This window comes from Cyrtonyx montezumae, unplaced genomic scaffold (assembly GCF_038088225.1).
Source record: "Cyrtonyx montezumae isolate F1298 unplaced genomic scaffold, pur_monq_1.0 scaffold_8, whole genome shotgun sequence".
Lineage (NCBI taxonomy): Eukaryota > Metazoa > Chordata > Aves > Galliformes > Odontophoridae > Cyrtonyx > Cyrtonyx montezumae.
Genome location: NW_027072089.1, coordinates 39350727 through 39370059, shown reverse-complemented (window position 1 = coordinate 39370059; position 19333 = coordinate 39350727). Strand labels below are relative to the sequence as shown.

The 19333-nt window shown below is 42.2% G+C and overlaps 1 protein-coding gene across 2 annotated transcripts in view; it reads left to right on the top strand.

Annotated features, from left to right (window-relative positions):
- The first annotated feature begins 4341 nt into the window (after positions 1 to 4341).
- Positions 4342 to 19333, top strand: part of SPIDR (scaffold protein involved in DNA repair) — a 193030-nt gene continuing 178038 nt past the window's right edge. For both annotated transcript variants that reach the window (XM_065751936.1, XM_065751938.1), the window contains exons 1-5: positions 4342 to 4383; positions 8956 to 9111; positions 10148 to 10226; positions 11154 to 11333; positions 12921 to 13075. In XM_065751936.1, the coding sequence (XP_065608008.1) occupies positions 4369 to 4383; positions 8956 to 9111; positions 10148 to 10226; positions 11154 to 11333; positions 12921 to 13075 (585 nt within the window). In that variant the 5' untranslated portion in view covers positions 4342 to 4368. The remainder of the gene's footprint in view (positions 4384 to 8955; positions 9112 to 10147; positions 10227 to 11153; positions 11334 to 12920; positions 13076 to 19333) is intronic.

Sequence of the window (19333 nt, the reverse complement as noted above, 5' to 3'; positions counted from 1 at the left end):
ACCCCGTGATTCTTTAACACGCAGACTGCTTTCCGAGCCGCAGCTACCCGCTGAAAACCCGGTTACCTGGTTTCCACCAGGACCTGACGCTTCGCAACAGCTCCCCGGATCCTTCTGCAGGCAGCGCGGCTCCGCGCCGCCCCATCCCGGCCGGAGCCCACCCGGAGCGGAGCCCCGCCGTTACCTTGTAGTGGCGGAAGCCATCCAGCTGCCGGACGCTCACATACCGCCGCCGCCACATCGCGTCGCACCGCGCCGGGCGGGGAACGGAGGGCCGGGTCTGAAGGGGCTGGGAGGGCCGGGGGCGGGCGCAGGGCGGGGGCTGCAGGGCGGCTCCCGCTGCCGGGCCTCGGAGCTGCTCGGTCCTGCCCCGTGCCCCCGCCGGCCGGCCCGTGCCGCGGGGCTCCCCGTGGCGGTGGGCTGCCGGTGGCTGGAGACGCCTTCGGTCTGACGCCTTTGGGCCCCGAAAGTGTTTTTGTGCTTAACTGCTTCTCTGCCTTCTGTATAGATAGCGCAGAGACACTGCTCGGCTGTAGATGCGCGAGAGCCTCGGGTTACCTTCACTGCGCGCTGCTTAACGGGGAGCTCAAGTTGTGCACTGAGATCCTATTAACCAGAGGGAATCCATCCTGCAACGAAATCAGTTAGGATCCATTACTCAGCCCTGTGAACTCTTTCAGGCATCTAATGCATTGCGAGAGCCGGTGTCATTTTACAAGCTGTTCAGGTTCCAGAGGAATTTGTATACAAGTAAAAATCACTAAGTGCAAGCTGTATACAATGGCTCTTGTTCTCTATTATTAATTACACATTAATCACCTAGGACACACACCCACAATCTGCTTCCAGTAGCAACATCTGAATATCAGGCCTTGAAAACAGCCAGCATGTAAGCACTGAGCTTCAGATTACTGAATTAATGCTTGATGCCAGTCAGGAAAGGTAAAGTATTTGGATGTGACAATTTTCAGAAGCCAGCTCCTTGAACGAATGTTCATGCATACACTGGATTTTTATTCAAGATTCCCTTCACCTCCCATTGTTACTATCTATCAACTTAATCTACAAGAGTGTCTGAACAAAGGCTCATGACTACTCCTGTAGCTGGCAGAGGGTTAGTTTATGCAACGAGGTTACTAAAAGTGCCTCGACCATTTTCTAGTTATCACTTATCATTTCCTAACTCAGACACTCACAAGCCTCAAACTCGAAAGCAGAAATGTATTGAGCTAATACGAGGTGTGTGATGGATAATGGTAGCACTTGCTTTTTTGAAATGTAACAAAACATTTTTCTCTCTGTAGGCTTCTAAATTTATCTTAAGACTCTTTTCTGTATTGTGCAGTGCCAGGACAAGAGGCAGTGTGCACAAACTGGAGCACAGGAGGCTCTCTCAGAGCACCAGGAGCACTTCTGTGCTGTGCAGGTGACGGAGCAGTGGCACAGGCTGCCCAGAGGCCGTGTGTGGGGTCTGCTCCTCACAGACCTTCAGCAGCCACCTGGATGTGGGCCTGGGCCCCTGCTCTGGTGTCCCTGCTGCAGCGGGGGTTGGGCTCAATGGACACACAGGGCCCTGCCAGCCTCAGCTGTTATGGGATTCTGTGGTATATTTAGAGATTTATCTCATGTTTTTTGTTTATTTGCTTGGTTGGTTTTGGTTGTTCGTTTGTTTTTCCCAAATAGATGTTTTCAAGTGCTTTTCCAGACAGATGTTTCAGTTGTGGTTCAAACTACCTATCTTTTACACAGGAATGTTGGAAAAGCAATGAAAGCAGCCTTAGTGCTATAGCACATATGTAACATAGTCTACAGGAAAAAATGTTTTGGATCTAGACTGACTTGTCTTTCGTCTAGGCTAGGCTTCGGGATCATCTATTACCAGCTGACCCTGAAACATGGGTTATAACATGCTTAATTAGAATTTTTTCTCTATCTCGTCCTATCCAAGTGGCTAGCATGTCTGTGACTTTCTAAACTTCACTGAGAAAATGACTTGAACCAAACGTCTTCCTCTGTGTTAGAATTTGACATTGTCCTTGAAGGTTTTATACACTGGAAAGCTTTTAGAAATGTAACTTAATGCTCCATCGGAGAAAATGGATCAATGAACTCATGCTAGAATGAAATTATCCTTCAATATAAACAGGTTCTTTCAGGTTCAGTAATTTAAGCCTCCTTATCTTTCAATTAATTTGTATAAAACACATTTTGTTTCTTTGAGAGATATATTCTTTCTGCATGGATTTAAAAACATCCATGCAATCAACAGCAGAAAAATAAATGCTCTTTTTTTTTTTTTTTCCAGATTTTACTGATGAAATGGTTTTATTGATTACATGAAATTTCTATTTTCTATAGATTTTTAATGCACTAGAATACAAAAGGTTCTATTCCTTAATGCTTCCTAAGCTGTGGCAACACGATCTTGAGCACAAACACAGTCAATCAGTGGATCAGATCGAAGTATGGAACCAAACTACTCTTTGAGCCCACAAGACGTAATGACCAGTTAAACCACAAAAGCTTTTAATGGACTGGAAGTATACTATACTAGTGTTATGAGGCTTTTGTGAAAAAGCTAGGTATCCAGTTCTCTTTTTCTACAGAAAACTGTTTTTAAAACAATCACAATCACAATCCTGTAATGCTCAGAAAGAGACATGCACAGAAAAAAATGCAGATCCACTTAGCTGGCTGTACTTCTGTGTTTCAAGTATTTCTGTGATTTAGCTCTACCATAACCTACCAAACTGAATAGCACAGTAATAAGCCTCTTAAAATATCAAAGAAAACCACTTTCATAATGCATAATTGAACTAATTTGTCAATCTGGCAACTGGAAAAGAAATACTGCAAGCTTTTGGAAGGATGTGAACATATGGCTTTTAACTCTGTTTTGAACATAACAATCAAAGGCAGCATGAGCTGTAGGTGACGTTTCTAGCTCTTTCTCTGCAGAATGCATTTTAATTAGTGTCAGTTTTACAAAGGGAATGCAAGATGGGTATTGGCCACAGGGTGCCTTGGAAAATATACAAATGATAAACTATAGATACAGATATGTGTAATTATGGTTTAATAACAAAAATTAATCATACAGTGCCTTCTATCCTAACATCTAAATTTAAAAATTCCAGTTATGCTGAGATATATAGCATAATTCTTCATTTTACGAAGATTGTTATTATTCTCACTTTACACCAGCACTGACAGTCTGACCTTCTCAGGACCACATAAAAGCATTTAAAAATAACTGGGATGACCTTTTTCTGCCGACGCTTCCTCTTGAATCAAAAAAACATTTTCAAAGGCTGTCAGCCTTCTTTTCCCATCAGTGAGCTGCAATGACTGCAGTGCTGCAGGACAAGCTCAACCCAAACACACTTGAGTCCAGCCTCCCTACATCTTGGCACTGATTTTCTGTTTGGTTTTTTTTTTGCCTGTAAATGCATGCTGACATTAGTTTAGAGAGTTAAATACATTAAGTTAGTGGCTTAGCAACAAGTGTACTTCACATAACGCATTTTGCTTTGTGTTTGCATTTTGCTTCTGTTATGGTTTTACGATTTTTGGTACTGGTGTTCCACATCATAACATCCTGTAGTGCATTTGGAGTTAAAGAGTTAATGCTCCAGCTCTGTGGATCATTGATAGTTCTGGGTATACCTGTCTCAGAAGAGAAGAAGAACTACATTCCCCAGAGGACTTTGCATTGCTTTCTATTTTTATGTATTTCCATTCAGAGGGAAAGATAAAAACTGTTTGCGGTCACAGGACATTCTCTTTCCTTTGGGATGGACTCAGCAGTGGGTGCTCGCTGCCGTCCGCCTTCAGCGTTAGTGTAAGGCCTTCGGTTTATCGGACACTCTCTCTTGCTTATTTTATTTGATTTATTAGCCTCAATTCCAATTATATTGTATTCTACTGTGTTATTTTACTTTCCGATATCTTATTTAGTAAATTAGCTTTCCTCCCCAGATTGTTGCAGCTGTTTTGTTTCTAGGCTCATCTCCCTTTTCCCTTTTCCCCTTCCCGGGGTGTTTGTCCGTGGGTCCCCTGCACCAATCGTCACGGGATCGGGCCAAACCAGCCCGTAAAACAGCGAGGAAAACGTGACCCATAACCCTGCTACCCGGAAGCCCAGCAGCACGCCAAGCCTAAGCGCTGAAGCGCGCACGCGCAACGTTCTCCCCGCAAAATCCCGCCTTTTTCATGACGTCACCATCCCGCCCAATGAAGAGCGGCGGCTCTGTTGGCGCCAAAGCTAGAAAGGGAGGCGGTGCGGCCGGGCTGGGGGTTTCCTTTATCGCCACGCCCCCAGGGCTCCCCTGCCACGTGACCGCCGCGCGGGCCGCCCTGCCGGGGGCGATGCCCGGTAGGAAGGTATCTGCGTGCGCGACGAGGGCTCTGCGCGGGGTGGGTTGAGCTCTGCCTGCCATGGCCGCTCGGAGCTCGGGCTTTGGGGCTGCCCGGATACGGCGCACGATCGGACGCGCCCCGGGCGCTGTGCCGCACCCAGGGGATGCGGAGCGGGCTTGGCGGGTTCGGTGGCACCCGGGGGCAGTAACCGTGCCGTCTGGTACGGGGCACTCCAAGCGGGGGCATGGGCCTTACGCACAGCTGTGTTTAAATGCCTCTAGGGAAATGTTAACGAGGGTAAAGTAATCTGCTCTGCCACGTACATATCTTCTTCCAAAGGTTTTGGAGTTAACTGACTAGGGGAGAAGCTGCGGGAGAGCGGCTGAGGCTGAGTCAGGTTGTGTTGGTATTTGAGGACAGCTTTTGTTAGCGCTTTAATTTGTAGACAACGGCACTGTTTCTGTTTACTGTGTCAGTGACAGCTGTGCTGGTCAGTAGAGAAGGCTCAGTTCTCTGGATTTATTATTAATTAAGCCATTTTGAGAAATAAACCAACCTGCTATTTAACTAACGTGCAGTGTTAGGATTACATCTGAAGTGTTCTGGATAACGTAGGGAGCTTCTCTGGCAGGGGGGTTGGACTAGATGATCTCTAGAGGTCCCTTCCAACCCCTGCAGTTCTGGGAGTCTGTGATTCTTGAGAAAGCTTTTCTATGTATTTCTCTTTTCATCAGTTTGAGAGTACAGGTTTATGCTTGAAGTACAACTTGGCACAAGCTACATGCAGTAAGTGCATTTCAATAGTATCCTTACTCCAAGAGGGTTTTCTCCATCATTGTTAGTGCAGTAACTTGTACTGATGCTTACTTAAGCATGTATAGGTTGAAAAAAAATATCCCCACTCTCAAATGGTAATATTACATAGTTGTGTATCAGTTAACGAGAAAATAGGCTTTAATTAACAGAAGTAAAAATCAGAAATGCAGAAGAGTTTTAAAAGTAACAGTCCTATGCATCATCATCAGTTGGAGAAGCATTTTAGAAAAAAAAAAAAATATATATATATTTTACTTCCATGCTAACAGTCTGGAAGGAGGAATGCCAGGTCACTGTGACCGTAGTTATGCAGCTCAGAATTTTTTGCAAATGATTACAACTTGGTGAGAGCACTTCTTAGTTAATATTGTGGGTATTCTTGGCCCAGTTGACTTTGGAAAGGATGCATGCTGGTTTTCATACGGGGAAAAGAATAAATAACCTTGGCTTGAAATAACACAGCCTCTTTTTAAATCCTCACTTGAAGGTTTAAAATGCAAAGATATTTTAATATTTCAAGCAAATGAAAATCTCAGTTTCCACCCAGGCCCTGAAAGCAGTAACTGTGCTTTCAGGAGTTCAGCGGTGTGAATGCTGAGTTCTGCTGAAAATGAGATTTCTGTTGTCAAATTTAGTTTTATGCTGTCTTAAAATTGGGCCCTTAAAGCCTGGAACTCCTTAATTCTAGTTTGTGAGCATTTTCATGTGAACACTGTGAAGATGAAGGTGGAAGATGAGGATGGCTGTTGGTCAGTGTTTGATATTGCTGTGTATTCTGTGGTGTCTTAAAAAATTTTTTCTAATTTAAAAAAGTGTCTTTGGAATCAAGAACCGAAATCTTCAGCATCTCACCTGCTCTGTGTTAGAGAAAAATACAGTAATTGCATTGAAATAATTTCTGTTCTTAAGTGGTACAACTAACTTCAGGATCTGCGTGTCAGTAGCAGGAGCAGTCATACAGTAAAACCTTTTTTGTCCTTCACCTTGTGTTATTTTCATACGTTAAAGTAGTGCATCAAAGAGATGTTGCTGGTGTATGCTGTAGATGCTGCCCTGGGTCATGCTTTTGTGGGGGTTAGTTTTTGGCACACGGTCAAGGAAGTAGGGTTATCTGGCATGAGAAGGGCTGTGTGCAGTCAGTGGACACTGAACATATGGTCGCAGTGACTGCATTTAGGGTGCCTCTGCTTAACAAGTATTTGCAGAAATAATGATATATGGATTGGTTGAGCAGAGATGTTCTGGATGGGACCATCTAGTTAAAAATCAAAACCAGCCCTCTGGGCCTATGCTTTTAGCAGTCTGTGGTGCAGTCAGTGTATATTTATTGAAATGTCGCTGTCTGCCTTTTCCTCACTGCACACTCCTACCCAATGGAGGCTCACTGGCTCTTTGCCTTGCTGAGTTACTGCAGGGGTAACAGGGGAAGGATTCCTTTGGTATGGAGGGGTTGATTCTAATCCTGTGACACATGCAGTGCTATTATTTTTTTCATTACTTCATGTGCATGCTTTATATTTATATAAGCACATAAGTTATTTTATGCGTGTTGAATTAATTTTGCATGGTGTATTTTTCTTTTTTAAAACGTATGCATGTATGCATATATACACAGTGTATGTGCTCTCTTTTATATCTGCCTTCCAAAACCGTGGCAGTTGTGCAATGCTGACCTTACCTCATGTGCCATGGTGTACTTTACCTTTTATGCAGTGTTCTTTTTTTGCTTCCATTGGTATTCACAGTGTGGAGAAACTGAGGGATTCTCAGTGAAAAGGGGTTTAATGATTTTTAAGGATCACATGGATGAAGAACAGGACAGAGTCATTCTTCAGTTCTATGTTTAAAATACTTCCTGACAATAGAAATTCCTTTCAAAGCTTGTTTTACATAACTTTGTGCATGCATTTGTGTGGCTTTTTTTCATTTGTTTGCAACTGCCTCTGCTTTTAATTGGCCATCAGAAGCTGTGTATTGTAAACCTGTGAGCAAATCGTGTTGATGTTACTGGCACAGATGTACATTCTTCCAAACTGCAGTACCCCAGTGAAAAAATTCTTATCTTTCTGCTGTTCTATCATGTGGTAGAAGATTTTAATCTGCATCCAAATTACTGGCTAGCTATTCTTATGTAATCTGCAGCAGGATTACTAATCTGTTGGCATTATACAGGTGCCTGATACTATTCCCTGCATCTCAGATGGAGCTTGGAGACTCAGGCCCTTTTGCTATGCTGCTAATAAACCAACATAACATAACCCATAATTATGTGGGTTTGAGCACTGGCGCATTGCTGACTTTACTATTAAATCTTAGCCTGGCAGAAATCATCCTGGTGTGGGGTGAGGAGCTGAAGCAAGTGTAGCTGACTGGAATAAGGCCTACTATGGCATTTTGCCACAACCAAAAAATGGGCATTGACATGCTGTAGTGATAATTTCCCTCCTCCACGCTTTCTTTTGGGTAGGCACAGAAGTGCTCGCCCAGGGGGCAGTGCGATGTTCTTTGTGTCTAAGCGCTGTGGAAAGGGAGGATTAGGGCAGCATTGTTTTTGGGAGGAGTACAAGATTCAATTCTTTGTGTAATAATATTAACCCTCATTTAAGCTATAGCGTCCCTCCTTTCTTGAGCCTGTGTCCTTTTACTTCCTCATTTAGTACTGCATCAGATTCAAGGTTGTACCTGTTAAAAATATGCATCTGTGGGAGTAGCTATGGGGGCAGGTTGTCTTCGGTGGAGATGGCCTCTTCTGGTAGCTGCTCTTGCAGCATCAGTACCCGCGGTGGTTTTTAAGAAGGGCTCTTAGCAAGGTCAGCTCCCATCAGAGGAAATGGCAAAGCCTGTTTGTTCTGCTCAAGTCTTGCTGTGCAGCAGAATCGGTTGACTGGAGGGGCAAACCAGGGTGCTGCTCACTGTATGCTCTTTGGGAATAACTTTTTCATTATGGCTGGCACTCAGATGTTATGGCAGCATGTAATCAGTCACAAAAGCTGCCCGTGACCTCTTTCTTTGCCCCTATCTGTATGTGCTGATTAATGTAACTTTGGTGTAGTTCTTAATTATAAGTAGGAACATATTCAAGAAGGTACATAGTTTTCTAGAATGTTTCAGCAGCAGAGTGAACTGAAGTCTTTATCATGCTCAAGTTCGATTTATTTGTGTAAACTGATAGAGAGTTTTACAGGTAACAGTTTAAACTGGTTTTCAAACAGCTTTCAAAACTCGATTGCATGAAATTAGTGCTGGATGTAAATGATATCATAGCTTACCTGATAGTTCAAATGGCTTTCACATTTCACATGAGGAGAGTGCAGTTCTTAAAGCTGCACAAGAGTTCTGTCTGGGGTTCTTGGTATTTTGATGTTGGTTGTCTGGTGGAGTGCTGGATATTGATCGCCTGATCTGACCTCTTGCACGATGCCAAATTCAATCAGATTAAATGAGAGTTTGAAGGAATTATTTAGTTAGGATGTATTTTACTGAGTTGCTCTTAGCATAGTCAGCTTTGTTGGGTAGCTAACAGATACTACACATAGAATTTGGATCAACAGCAAAAAGCATACTTGTCAAAGATTAAATTTATCTATAGTAATTAGTGCTACTGTTACTATGTGATGTTGCATGAAAAATGCTTGGAGGTCTTCAGAACTTTTCTTGTTCCATATCTTTTAAAATATATTTTGTTTGGAAGTATTTAGAAAAAGGGAATTTCTAGGTAAAGTACCTTTTACTTGATAAACATTATGTATGCAGTGTTTTTAATGGGTTTGTTTTTCTCAGAGGAAGCGGTTTTGGAATACAGAGTGCACATCCTTCCCAGATGAGACTACCCTACAGCTGAAAAAATCAAGTATTGGGACATCAGTGGCTGCTGCTTCAATTTCCAGTGCCTGGCTTAGGTGTGGGGATGGCTTTCAGAGTACTTCTATGCTGGAGGTAAAATGTTGTTTTGCTTAAAGGTGTGAGAAAGAAAAGCAAACTGGTAGCATGGTTTCCATACTTGACTGAATTGTCACCCTTTTTTGCATCGTCCCTGAACGTATTATTTAAAAGTAATTTAACATTTGGGTTGGGGGGCTGTTTCTTCTTTAAAAATAAAAAGGAACAAAATGACTTTAGTTTGCATTAGAAGAATTCTTGGTAGATCTAAAGAGCTTGTTTGCCACAGTGAATTCACTGTAGAAAAAATATTGCTTTATGATCTCGCAGCTCCTGTTTTGAATTCTATATCAAATTAAGCTTAATTTTTTTGTTGTTAGTCTTGGTCATGAGTTGAGATGTTCACTCAGCTCTGAGTGAGAAAGTGCTCTGTGCTGAAAATCTTAAACTGATTTGTTTTTGTTTCTTTCTGGTGCTGGGCAGTCAAAGTGTTATGTAATTTGTGGCATTTAATAAAATAGGGACAGGACCACAGCAGGTTTCTTTCTGTAAGATTGCAGTAGGGCCATGGTTTATCAAGCATGGTCCTCCTGCCCACTTTTGACATTTTAATGCTGAAAATAGCAGCTCTTGGTCTTTACAAGGTCAGATTTAATTTTGTCATTGTCACAATAATCTTATATTTTCATCAACAATGAAAACAATGAAACATTTTTTCTCTGAAAGAGTGGTCAGGCACTGGAATGGCCTGCCTAGGGAGGTGGTTGAGGCACCATCCCTAGCGCTCTTCAAGAAGTGTTTAGATGAGGTGCTAAGGGATTTGATTTAGTAATTCAGTGGGTAGGGATGATGATAGGAGGATGGTTAGACTAGATGATCTTGTAGGTCCTTTCCAACCTAATGTACCTATGAACCTATGAAAATTTAGCTTTTGTATTAGTTTTCTCATGATACTGCAGTGTAGTAGGAAACAGAAAAATCTGAAGCTATGCGAAGTTGTGATGATTGTATAATAACAGTTCCAACTATATTACAACTTGTTAAAATTGTCCTCAATCTTGACGATAATTTTGATGGTTCGATCTCTTTCTAGCCATCGAGACCTACTGATGATAAATCCAAGACTAAGAAGCACCATGGACCACTCTTAAGAACTGCTGAAAGCCCAGTTGGTATGTTCCAGCAATGTCATCATAGTGTTGTCAAAAAGGCTTCCACTTTGTTTTGCCCCTTATCAAGGCAGAAGCTGCTAAAAGTACTGGTTTTCTTCTGTTTTTGTACTTAAAATCTAATTTTGATGAGAGAGTCTTGATGCTACTGTGACTGGGCTCTTTACCTAGAATGCAAGTTCTGCAAAACTGCAAGAGCTTTAGCTATTGCTCTTGGACAGATGAGTATCACTAATACAGTATATAGTATGCATTCTAGCAGGGACAGAATATTGCCCATGTTAAGGGGAACAAGTGAAAACCAACCCATATCTGTCTAGATTGAGAGTGAGATAATTCTCACTTCATCTTAGAGAAGACAAGCAGGCATGAAAGAAACGAGGTATTTTGTGAATGTGAGGAATAGATAGCAAAATAGAAACCCATGAACACAGGATGTTGACAAAATTCTGTATGTACCTGAGTCTGCTTAGTGTTGTGATTGAAAGAGAACTGTAGGCATAGCGAGCGCGATAAGGACTTATGGACTGCCACCACACTTTTGAGTCACTTTCACTTCTTGAGTCCAGAGGAAAGGAGAGAGAGGGGGCAGTGATTTCTTCAGTCATTGTATTTATGCTTGCTCAGGTAGTTGTTGATCTGTCTCTTGGGGTTAAAATAAAGTGACCTACTAGGTACCTTTTGTCTGCCTCTGGGGTTTAAAATCATTCTTTTCCTGTTTCTGAGAAGAATCTGTTTGTGTGTTGCAAGATGATTCACAAGTTTTTTTAAGGCAGAGTTTGTCTTAAGTCAGAGATAATCCATACCCTGCATCTGAGGATAGCCTTTATTGAAACTGTTTAAAAGGGCACATGTGGAAATGCTAGGATTTTAAATTTAACATTACCGTTTTTCTGTAACAGTCTAAAACTTCACAATTCTCTTTAATAGGATCTGCTGCTGAAAGCTCTAAGGAGGCTGAAGATATAATTTGGACCTCTAGTGGCAGTGATTTTTCAGATAATGAAAATAAAATACCGATTTCAAGGTTACACAGCAAAACAAGTCTCAGTTCCAAAATAGAGAAGTCACAGGGCAGGCGTTTTTTGTTAGAGGACAGGAGTGATGAAGGTAAGTTCATACGTAAGCAGATTTGTCAAGAAACTTTGTCAGCTTCAAAAATACTGGGAGATCATTCTGGCAAAAGCATGTGACTTAACCAAAATGGGTTTCAGTCATTTGGAGAACTTTTTCCATCTATATCAGCTGACTATAGCATAACCTCTTATAAACTATGTAAAAAAAAAAAAAAATTACACTTGGAGTACAGTAGCATTTTGTACCATTTCCTTTACTATGCTCATACATGCTGGTGTTGTGAACACCTTCCTCTGCTTGCTCTGTTCTCCTAGTGATATTGCTGTCTCTATATATACTGAGTAGATGTGACAGGCTTTGCAGCTGCAGATAGCATTTTATGTGGCATGAGTTTTCATTTCAGTACACGGTATTCCTTGTTTTCTCTGCTAGCTGTATTGTGCAAGCAACTGTGAGTTTTGTTTCTAGGACTTGCTTTCTATTTCATGTTGCAGGGGGTGACAGACAGCAGACTTTGATTAAGGAAGTACAGCTGAAGACAGAAAAAATCTTGTGTGCTTTATTACACAAGTTGATTAGGATAATGTTTAATTTGCGTTAGAACTTAAGAAGTGTTCTCAGTGTGATTATTTGAGCTGGATCCTGAAGCATTATAGACAGGCTTCAGATCCTGGGTATCTGGTAGCTTTCAGACAGCACTGTGTGTTGAATGAATGGACTGACTGATTTATGTATATTGTGGTTCTGGCTTAGCACATTCCTTAGGAAGACTGAGTTTGTTGTAAACCAATTTCTTCTGCATTTGTCATCTGCAGTTCACTAAGTTGAAAGCAGTGGGGAGTAAGAAAACTCCCCACTATTACAGGAAACTGTTTTTCCTTTTTCAATTAGCTATCTTGTGCACTAATTGTGGTATTGTACATGGATATGTGTATGCATATCATATATGTTCAGTTGTAAGTATGGGGATAATAGTTAAGGAAGTATTTTAAAAGTGGCACACCCTTTCACATGAAGTTCATCTTCAGAAATAAAGTATTAGAACCTGAGTGTGACAGGATGAAACTCAGGTTTCGTAATGACATCATAAGTTGCATGTGGCATGCCACATAGTTTCAAGGGACCTCTTTGTGCTAAACTAGTCACCAATGGCTGTATTTTAAACTATTTTTAATATAGCTTCCTTGTTTTTAGGAACAGAAATGCATTCACACACAGGCAAACCAGAGCTTTCTGCTTATTTGTCTGGGTGACTTCAGAATTAGGAAGTTCTGTGAAAGAAGCTGGTGATTTAAACTGTTGTAGCACTGTAACAGAACATAACAGAACGTGCTACTACTGTTGTTCTTGCAAGTAGCTTGTGCCCTGAGACACTTGCACCTGCTGAAGGGAGTGTAGGCAAGGCTGCTACAGCAGCTCAGGCTTCCACTGTTTGTTCCTAGAAGCTTTTATTTGGATTTTATGAAGGACAGGATCATGAAGTAGTTAAGCATAAAGGCAGGTTCAGCATATGCAAGGAAATAGTATTGCGCTTTTGGATAATTAATGTTTTACTGCTTAAATTCATATATTTGAGTCGTATGTGAATAAATAAGGCACGTTATTGCAAATTTTCTTTAGATGAATCAGAGTTCATTGACTGGGAGAAGGATGGCGATTCTACGGATAAATGTGATGAATCTGGGAAAGGTGACAGCTCACTGGAGATATCAGACTCAGACTCCTGCACGAATCTTAATTCTCCACCTGTCAAAGAGGAGAACGAGCTTTGTAAGGTGAGGAACTGTTTCCTTTTAAAAGAAGTTTTTCTCCTGTAATTCTGTAGTGTATTCTTATTTGGTGATGCTTAACTTGGAGGAATGCGAGGCTTCTGTTTACCATACCTTTAACAGAAGAGCGACCTGTGCCTTAAAGGTGCCCAGTGAGAGGACAAGAGGCGGTGGTCACCACGCGAGGACAGCGTTCCCTCAGCAAGGTGGCCGAGCGCCGCGCGTGGGGCCGGACTGCCCGTGCAGGGTCGTGCTTAGCCGGGCCCGGCGCTGCTAGGTGTGCAGCTCCCAGCTGTCCCCTCCGTGCCCGCCAGGGGGTGCCACAGGCCCGCGTTGTGAGTTTATGCCGTGAAGGGCGTAAGCCTGGGGGAACAGACTGGGGTTTGTGCAAGTGGTAGAAAGTCTTTCTGCTTCTATTATATCAGTATGAGTTACCCCAGCGTAGAAGGAAAGTTGGACAGATGAGTTGGAAAGATTTTGTGATGCTTCAGTATTAGTAAGAGGTGAGCCCTCAGGGCTTTGTAGATGTGAATGTGTGAAACAAAATTATTTAGTCTTAATCAGAGTATTTATGTTAACTGCAGGAATCCCTGAGTAAACAGGAGATCGGAGGGTCTCTTAGCAGGTTTCCCTTTCCCAGTCATAGTGTCACGCGATGGGGGTTTCCATGGGTAGTCAGCCATACCAGGGAACTTTCCTCTGGGATTTTGGTGTATGCAGGAGGGTAGAGCCCCAGTGATCACTGTCATTTGCATCCTTTGTTTTGCTTTGCTTCTTGGGATATGCTGTTTTTGTAGGAAAAATAGCAGAAGCAGTTGAGAGGGTTCCAAGAGAATGCAAAATGCTCCCCACAGGAGATCATTTACTGTACGAGCGTTCTTTAAAAAAAACCTCTTAATTTTGTGGCATAGTTCATGGTGAGGGGAGAAAAAAAGCCAAATGTTGTTATCATCTTTGTGGTGTTTAGCAAATCTCTGGAACCTAATGAAATGAGTGGATAATCAAAAGACCTTGACGCTTATTTTGCCCCACTTCACATGCCAAATACCAGGAGGTTCTAGAGGTTTAGGACTGCTGCCAAATATCTTTACTGTAGTATTGTGTGGTAAGAGTATGTTAGGTTTCTACTGAGAAATATTGGGAAAATAGTTATTCACCTTTTTATATTAGTAGATCTGATTTGGAAACAACTTCTGTTCAGTGATGATTAACTATGCAGGAAGAATTGTATTGATACAGAGATGAAACTTCTGCTTGTCAGGTGTAAAACTAGTCTCATTACAGCCTATGTTCCATCTTAAATCCCTATTCAGCATCTTTCTTAACAGCTAGCTGCCTCCAGTGTGTAAAACTACTTGGCAGAGAATGAGGAAGGCAAGTTGAGTCTAGTCTTGTGGTGAGCAACTATTAGGTAATTTTTGGTTCTGTTCAGGATTATGGGGGGTAAAAAGTGTGTGAAAGATATGGCAGTCACGTTTTGCTTTCATTTGTATGTCTTCAAGGGATGGGGGAGTTTTATTTTGTAATTACTAAGTTTTGTTTGACCTATAACTGGTTGAATTTTTGCTGAAGGTGATGCAGAACAAAGATCTAGCAAGGCCTGATCCCAGGAGGTTCTGTTCTGAGAGCTTCTCTGCTCTCAGTCGTCTGAAGGATGCCGGGTTGATGTTGTGCTTGGAGGCAGCACTGCTGGAATAAAGACTGAAGTTAATTTTTTCAGCATCTGAGTTCTCCAGAAGAGCGTTATCTAATTGATCTCACACATTAACATGTGGTTGTGATGACTTTGACTTGTGCAGATGTCTTGCTTTATGAGGTTAAGTTCCATTTTGTATTAAAGTTTGAATTATTTGCAATTTATGGATATTTTAATGTTATGGATTGTGTGAAATTTCATAGAATGGCTTGTGTTGTAGGGGACCTTAAAGATTAGTTCTAAACCCACTGCTATGATCACGGATACCTCCCATAAGGTCAGACTGCTTAGGGCCCAATCCAGCCTGGCTTGGATGCCTCTAGGGATGGGGTATCTACAGCTTCTCTGGGCAGCCTCTACCAGTGCCTCATTTACCCTCTGGGTTAAAGAACTTCTTCCTACTGTCTAATCTAAATCTACTATTTCAGTTTAAAGCCATTACCCTTTGTTCTATCCCTGATAAAGTCCCTCCCCAGCTTTCTTGTAGCCCCTTTGAAGTACTAGAAGGCTGCAGTGAGGTCTCTCCAGAGCCTGTTCTTCTCCAGGCTGAACTGCACTAACTTCCTCAGCTTGTCTTCACAGCAGAGGTGCTCTAGCCCACTAATCTTCTTCACAGCCCTCTGGACTCACTCCAACAGCTTCATCTCCTTCTTATTCTAGTGACCTCAAAGCTAAATGCAGTATTCTGGTTGGAGTGGGTCTTAAGAGTAGAGTGGAGTGGTAGAGTCACCATGCCACAGGCAATGCTTTTGATGTAGCTGAAGATACAGTTGGCTTTCTGGGGTACACGTATGCTTTGCTGGGTCATGTTGAGCTTCTCATCAACCATGAGTCTTCTCCTCAGGGCTGCTCCCAGTCCATTCTTAGCCCAGCCTGTATTTGTGCTTGGAATTGACCTAACCTGGGTGCGGAACTTTGCGCTTGGCCTTGTTGAGCTTCATGAGCTTTACATGGACCCACCTTTCAAGCCTGTCCAAGTCACTGTAGATGGCAGCTCTTTGTTCCAGTATATCAGCTGCACTGTTCAGCTTGGCATCCTTGGCAAACTGCTGAGTGCTTTCAATCCCATATCCATGTTGCTGACAAAGAAGTAAAAGTGGTCCCAGTATAGATGTCTGAGGAACACCACTGTTCTAGTGCTGTTGTATGGGAATCTGTGTTTTCTGCCATAAACAACCTACTCTGGAAACTTTGTCCCTGTGTGCTAAGTAATGTGCTAAGCATTACTTCCCACAGTCTCCTACTTAAGATATTTTGCAACTTTATCCCTAAAAGTAGATTTTGTAGAATGTATAATTTCTATGTCTTAAGGAGTATGGACTTTTTGTCCTGTGTTAAACATCTTTACCTGTTTCTGATGTGTAGCCAGATTGGCTCGCTTTCTATGTGAGGCGAGAGAGTTATTCTAGAATGATGGTTTTTGCCCTTTATATTATTAAAATATAGAAATTAGGCATTCTTCTGCATTTCCTATACAGCACTTAATAGAGCTTAGCTGGTTACAGCAGACACTTTATCACAGAACAGGCTAATAAGCTTGCCTGTTAATCTTGACATCTAACGTGGCTGAAAATCCATTAAAAACCTATGTAAGAGGTTGTTCTCTTGAAACATAGATTGAATGGCAATAATCCTGAAGTATCTTGTTGAATGATAAGCAATTAAAGAGAACTGGCATATTTTGTTTCAAAGCTTTTTAAAGAGATCACAGCTGTGATCTCAATTCCTTTCCGTGCTGCAGTCTCTGTGCATTGATAATTGAAGATCTGATACGATTTTTGTACAGTTGTGCAAAAGTTAATTTCCTTCTTTTGAGTGAAAGGAATGCATTATTTGAGGTGTTACTTTTGAGATAGTTACACATAAATACACATATAAGATGTATTCTTTATAGAATCACAGAACCACCAAGGTTGGAAAAGACTTTTGAGGTCATCCTGTCCAACCATCCACCCGCCACCAATATTTCCCCATTAAACCATGTTCCTTAGTACAACATCTAAACATTTCTTGGATACCTCCAGATATGGTGACTCCACCACTTCCCTGGGTCAGCCTGTTCCAGTGTCTGACCGCTCTTCTGAAGAAAAGCATTTTTCCTAACACTCAATCTGAACCTCTGCTGGTACAACTTGAGGCCTTTTCTTCTCATCCTGTTGCTAGTTATGTGGGAGAAGAGACCAACCTCTACCTCTCCGCAACCTCCTTTAAGGGAGTTGTAGAGAGCTGTAAGATATCCTCAGCCTCCCTTGTTCCAAACTAAGCAATCCCAGTTCCCTCAGCTGCTCCCCCCATAAGGCTTGTGCTCCAATCTGAGGACTTTCCATCTCTCAAAATTGTGGCCAATCAATTAAGTATGTTTATTTCTTGCTGTCCTAATGTTTTGTTTTTCTTAAAGGTCTCTCTTCCTTTGCAGTGTTAAATGGGGGAGTTCAACATAATATTTTGAAGAGCTTATTTAAGTGTGTGGAAGCATCACAGAATTGTAGAGGTTGGAAGGGACCTCTAGAGATCATCTAGTCCAACCTCCCCCTCCCAAAGCAGCACACACATTTGTGTGGAACTTCCTATACCTCAGTTTGTGGCCATTTCCCCACGTTCTATCTCCACACACTGCAGAGAATTGTCCAGCCTCGTCCCTTTGCCTCCTACTCCTTAGATATTTATAGACATGGATCAGATCCACTCTGAGTCTTCTTTTTTCAAGGCAGAACAGACCCAGGTGTCTCAGCCTTTCCTCATAGGGGAGGTGTTCCACACCCTTTATTGTCTTTGTGGCCCTCCGCTGGACTCTTCCAAGATCCCTGTCTTTTTTGTACCGGGGAGCCCAGAACTGGACACAATACTCCAGGTGATGAGGCCTCACCAGGGCAGTGTAGAGGGGTAGGATCACCTCCCTCAACCTGCTGGCCGCGTTCCTTTTAATGCACCCCAGGATCCCATTGTCCTTCTTGGCCAACAGGGCACACTGCTGGCTCATGGCCAGCCTGTCATCCTCCAGGACACCTAGATCCCTCTCCTCAGAGCTCCTCTTCAGCAGGTCATCCCCCAACCTGTTACTGGTGTGTGCAGTTATTTCTCCCTACGTGCAAGACTACACTTGCTCTTGTTAAACTCATCTGATTCCTCTCTGCCCAACACTCCAGCCTGTCCAGGTCTTGCTGAATGGCAGCACAGCCTTACAGAGTGTCAGCCATTCCTCCCAGCTTTGTATTATCAGCAAACTTGCTGAGGGTAGATTCTATCCCCTCATCAAGGTCATTGATGAAGATGTGCATGGCCAAGATTTTGTTCATGTTTCTGGCCCTGCTTTTATGTCCTTGCTCTCTTGATCTATTCCAATGGTAATTAAGCTATTACTGGCTCAGAAATTAAAATCAAGTCTAGATCTATTGTTGTGTAACAGAATTTAAAATAGGTTATTTCGAAGTAGGGAATCGTTATTAGGGCAAATGGAATTTGTGTCATCTGTCAGACTGATGACTTAACACTGATGAAGGATGATGTGACTGTATTGTTTCAAGCAATTATTTTTGTAAGTCCATTACTAAGGAAGTCTGCTGGAGTATTTACAAGAAACACACAAGCTTACTGTGACTTCTAAATGTATAGTTTGTGAAATAATTTAAGTTACAATAGATTTCAGAATGTCTCTTAGTTCAAGCTGCTCAAAGCAGGCTTAGGTGCAAGGCTAGACAAGGTTGCTTAGTGCCTTTATCCAGTGGAATATTGGAAAACTCTTTAAGAATGGTTTTTGCACAGCCAGTCTGGGCAGTGTCCATCTTCCTTCCCTGCCTCTCTCCTCTGTTCATACCCTTCTCCCCCTACTCCCCCCCCCCCAAAAAAAAAAAAAAGTGAACCTTGCTTTTCTGAGTAGAACTGGTCTCTTTGTGTGGACCTTCTAGTACAACATATTAGTCAAGACTTCAAGTCAGTAGTAGTGAAGGAACAAATGCCCTTTGAGTTCATATAAGTGATTTATGCCTGGGCTACTGGATGAAGCTGAAGAGGTATGCCAGCTGCTTTCTGCTCTACATCTCCTCATCTGGAAAAGAAACCTCAAAATCTTTTTCCATAATCAAAGCCAAGAGTTCCACTCTCAACATTCTGTTTCAGTTATTTGCGGATTATCAGAATAGAAAACTGCATGTTAATGGTTGAGCTGTGACTATTGGTGTTATGACTAGTTTCTAAGTCTTCAGTTAATCAGTGACCCCATTAATTTAAAATCAGGATCAGTCAGGTATTAGTTAAGCTGATAGATGGCTGGTTCAAATGTTCCTTGCTTTAATGGTTTAAAGTATCTTGGGAAGAATTTCCTTTATAGTCCAGGAGATAAGAGTTCAAATATCAGTTTAGCTGATTTGGCTCACTATCTTCCTTAGGAATGATGCAGTCAGCCTTTGGAGTGACTTGGTTCTAAGTGCCTTTTCTGTGGTGTGAAAATGTTGAAGGCCTGTGATATCCATTTTGCAGGAAGCTTTTTTTGTCACAACTGTGACATACTTGTGTGCTGCCATATGTGTGTGCTCTTGTAGGTAAGCCAGAGTGTCCCTGAAGCAGCAGGA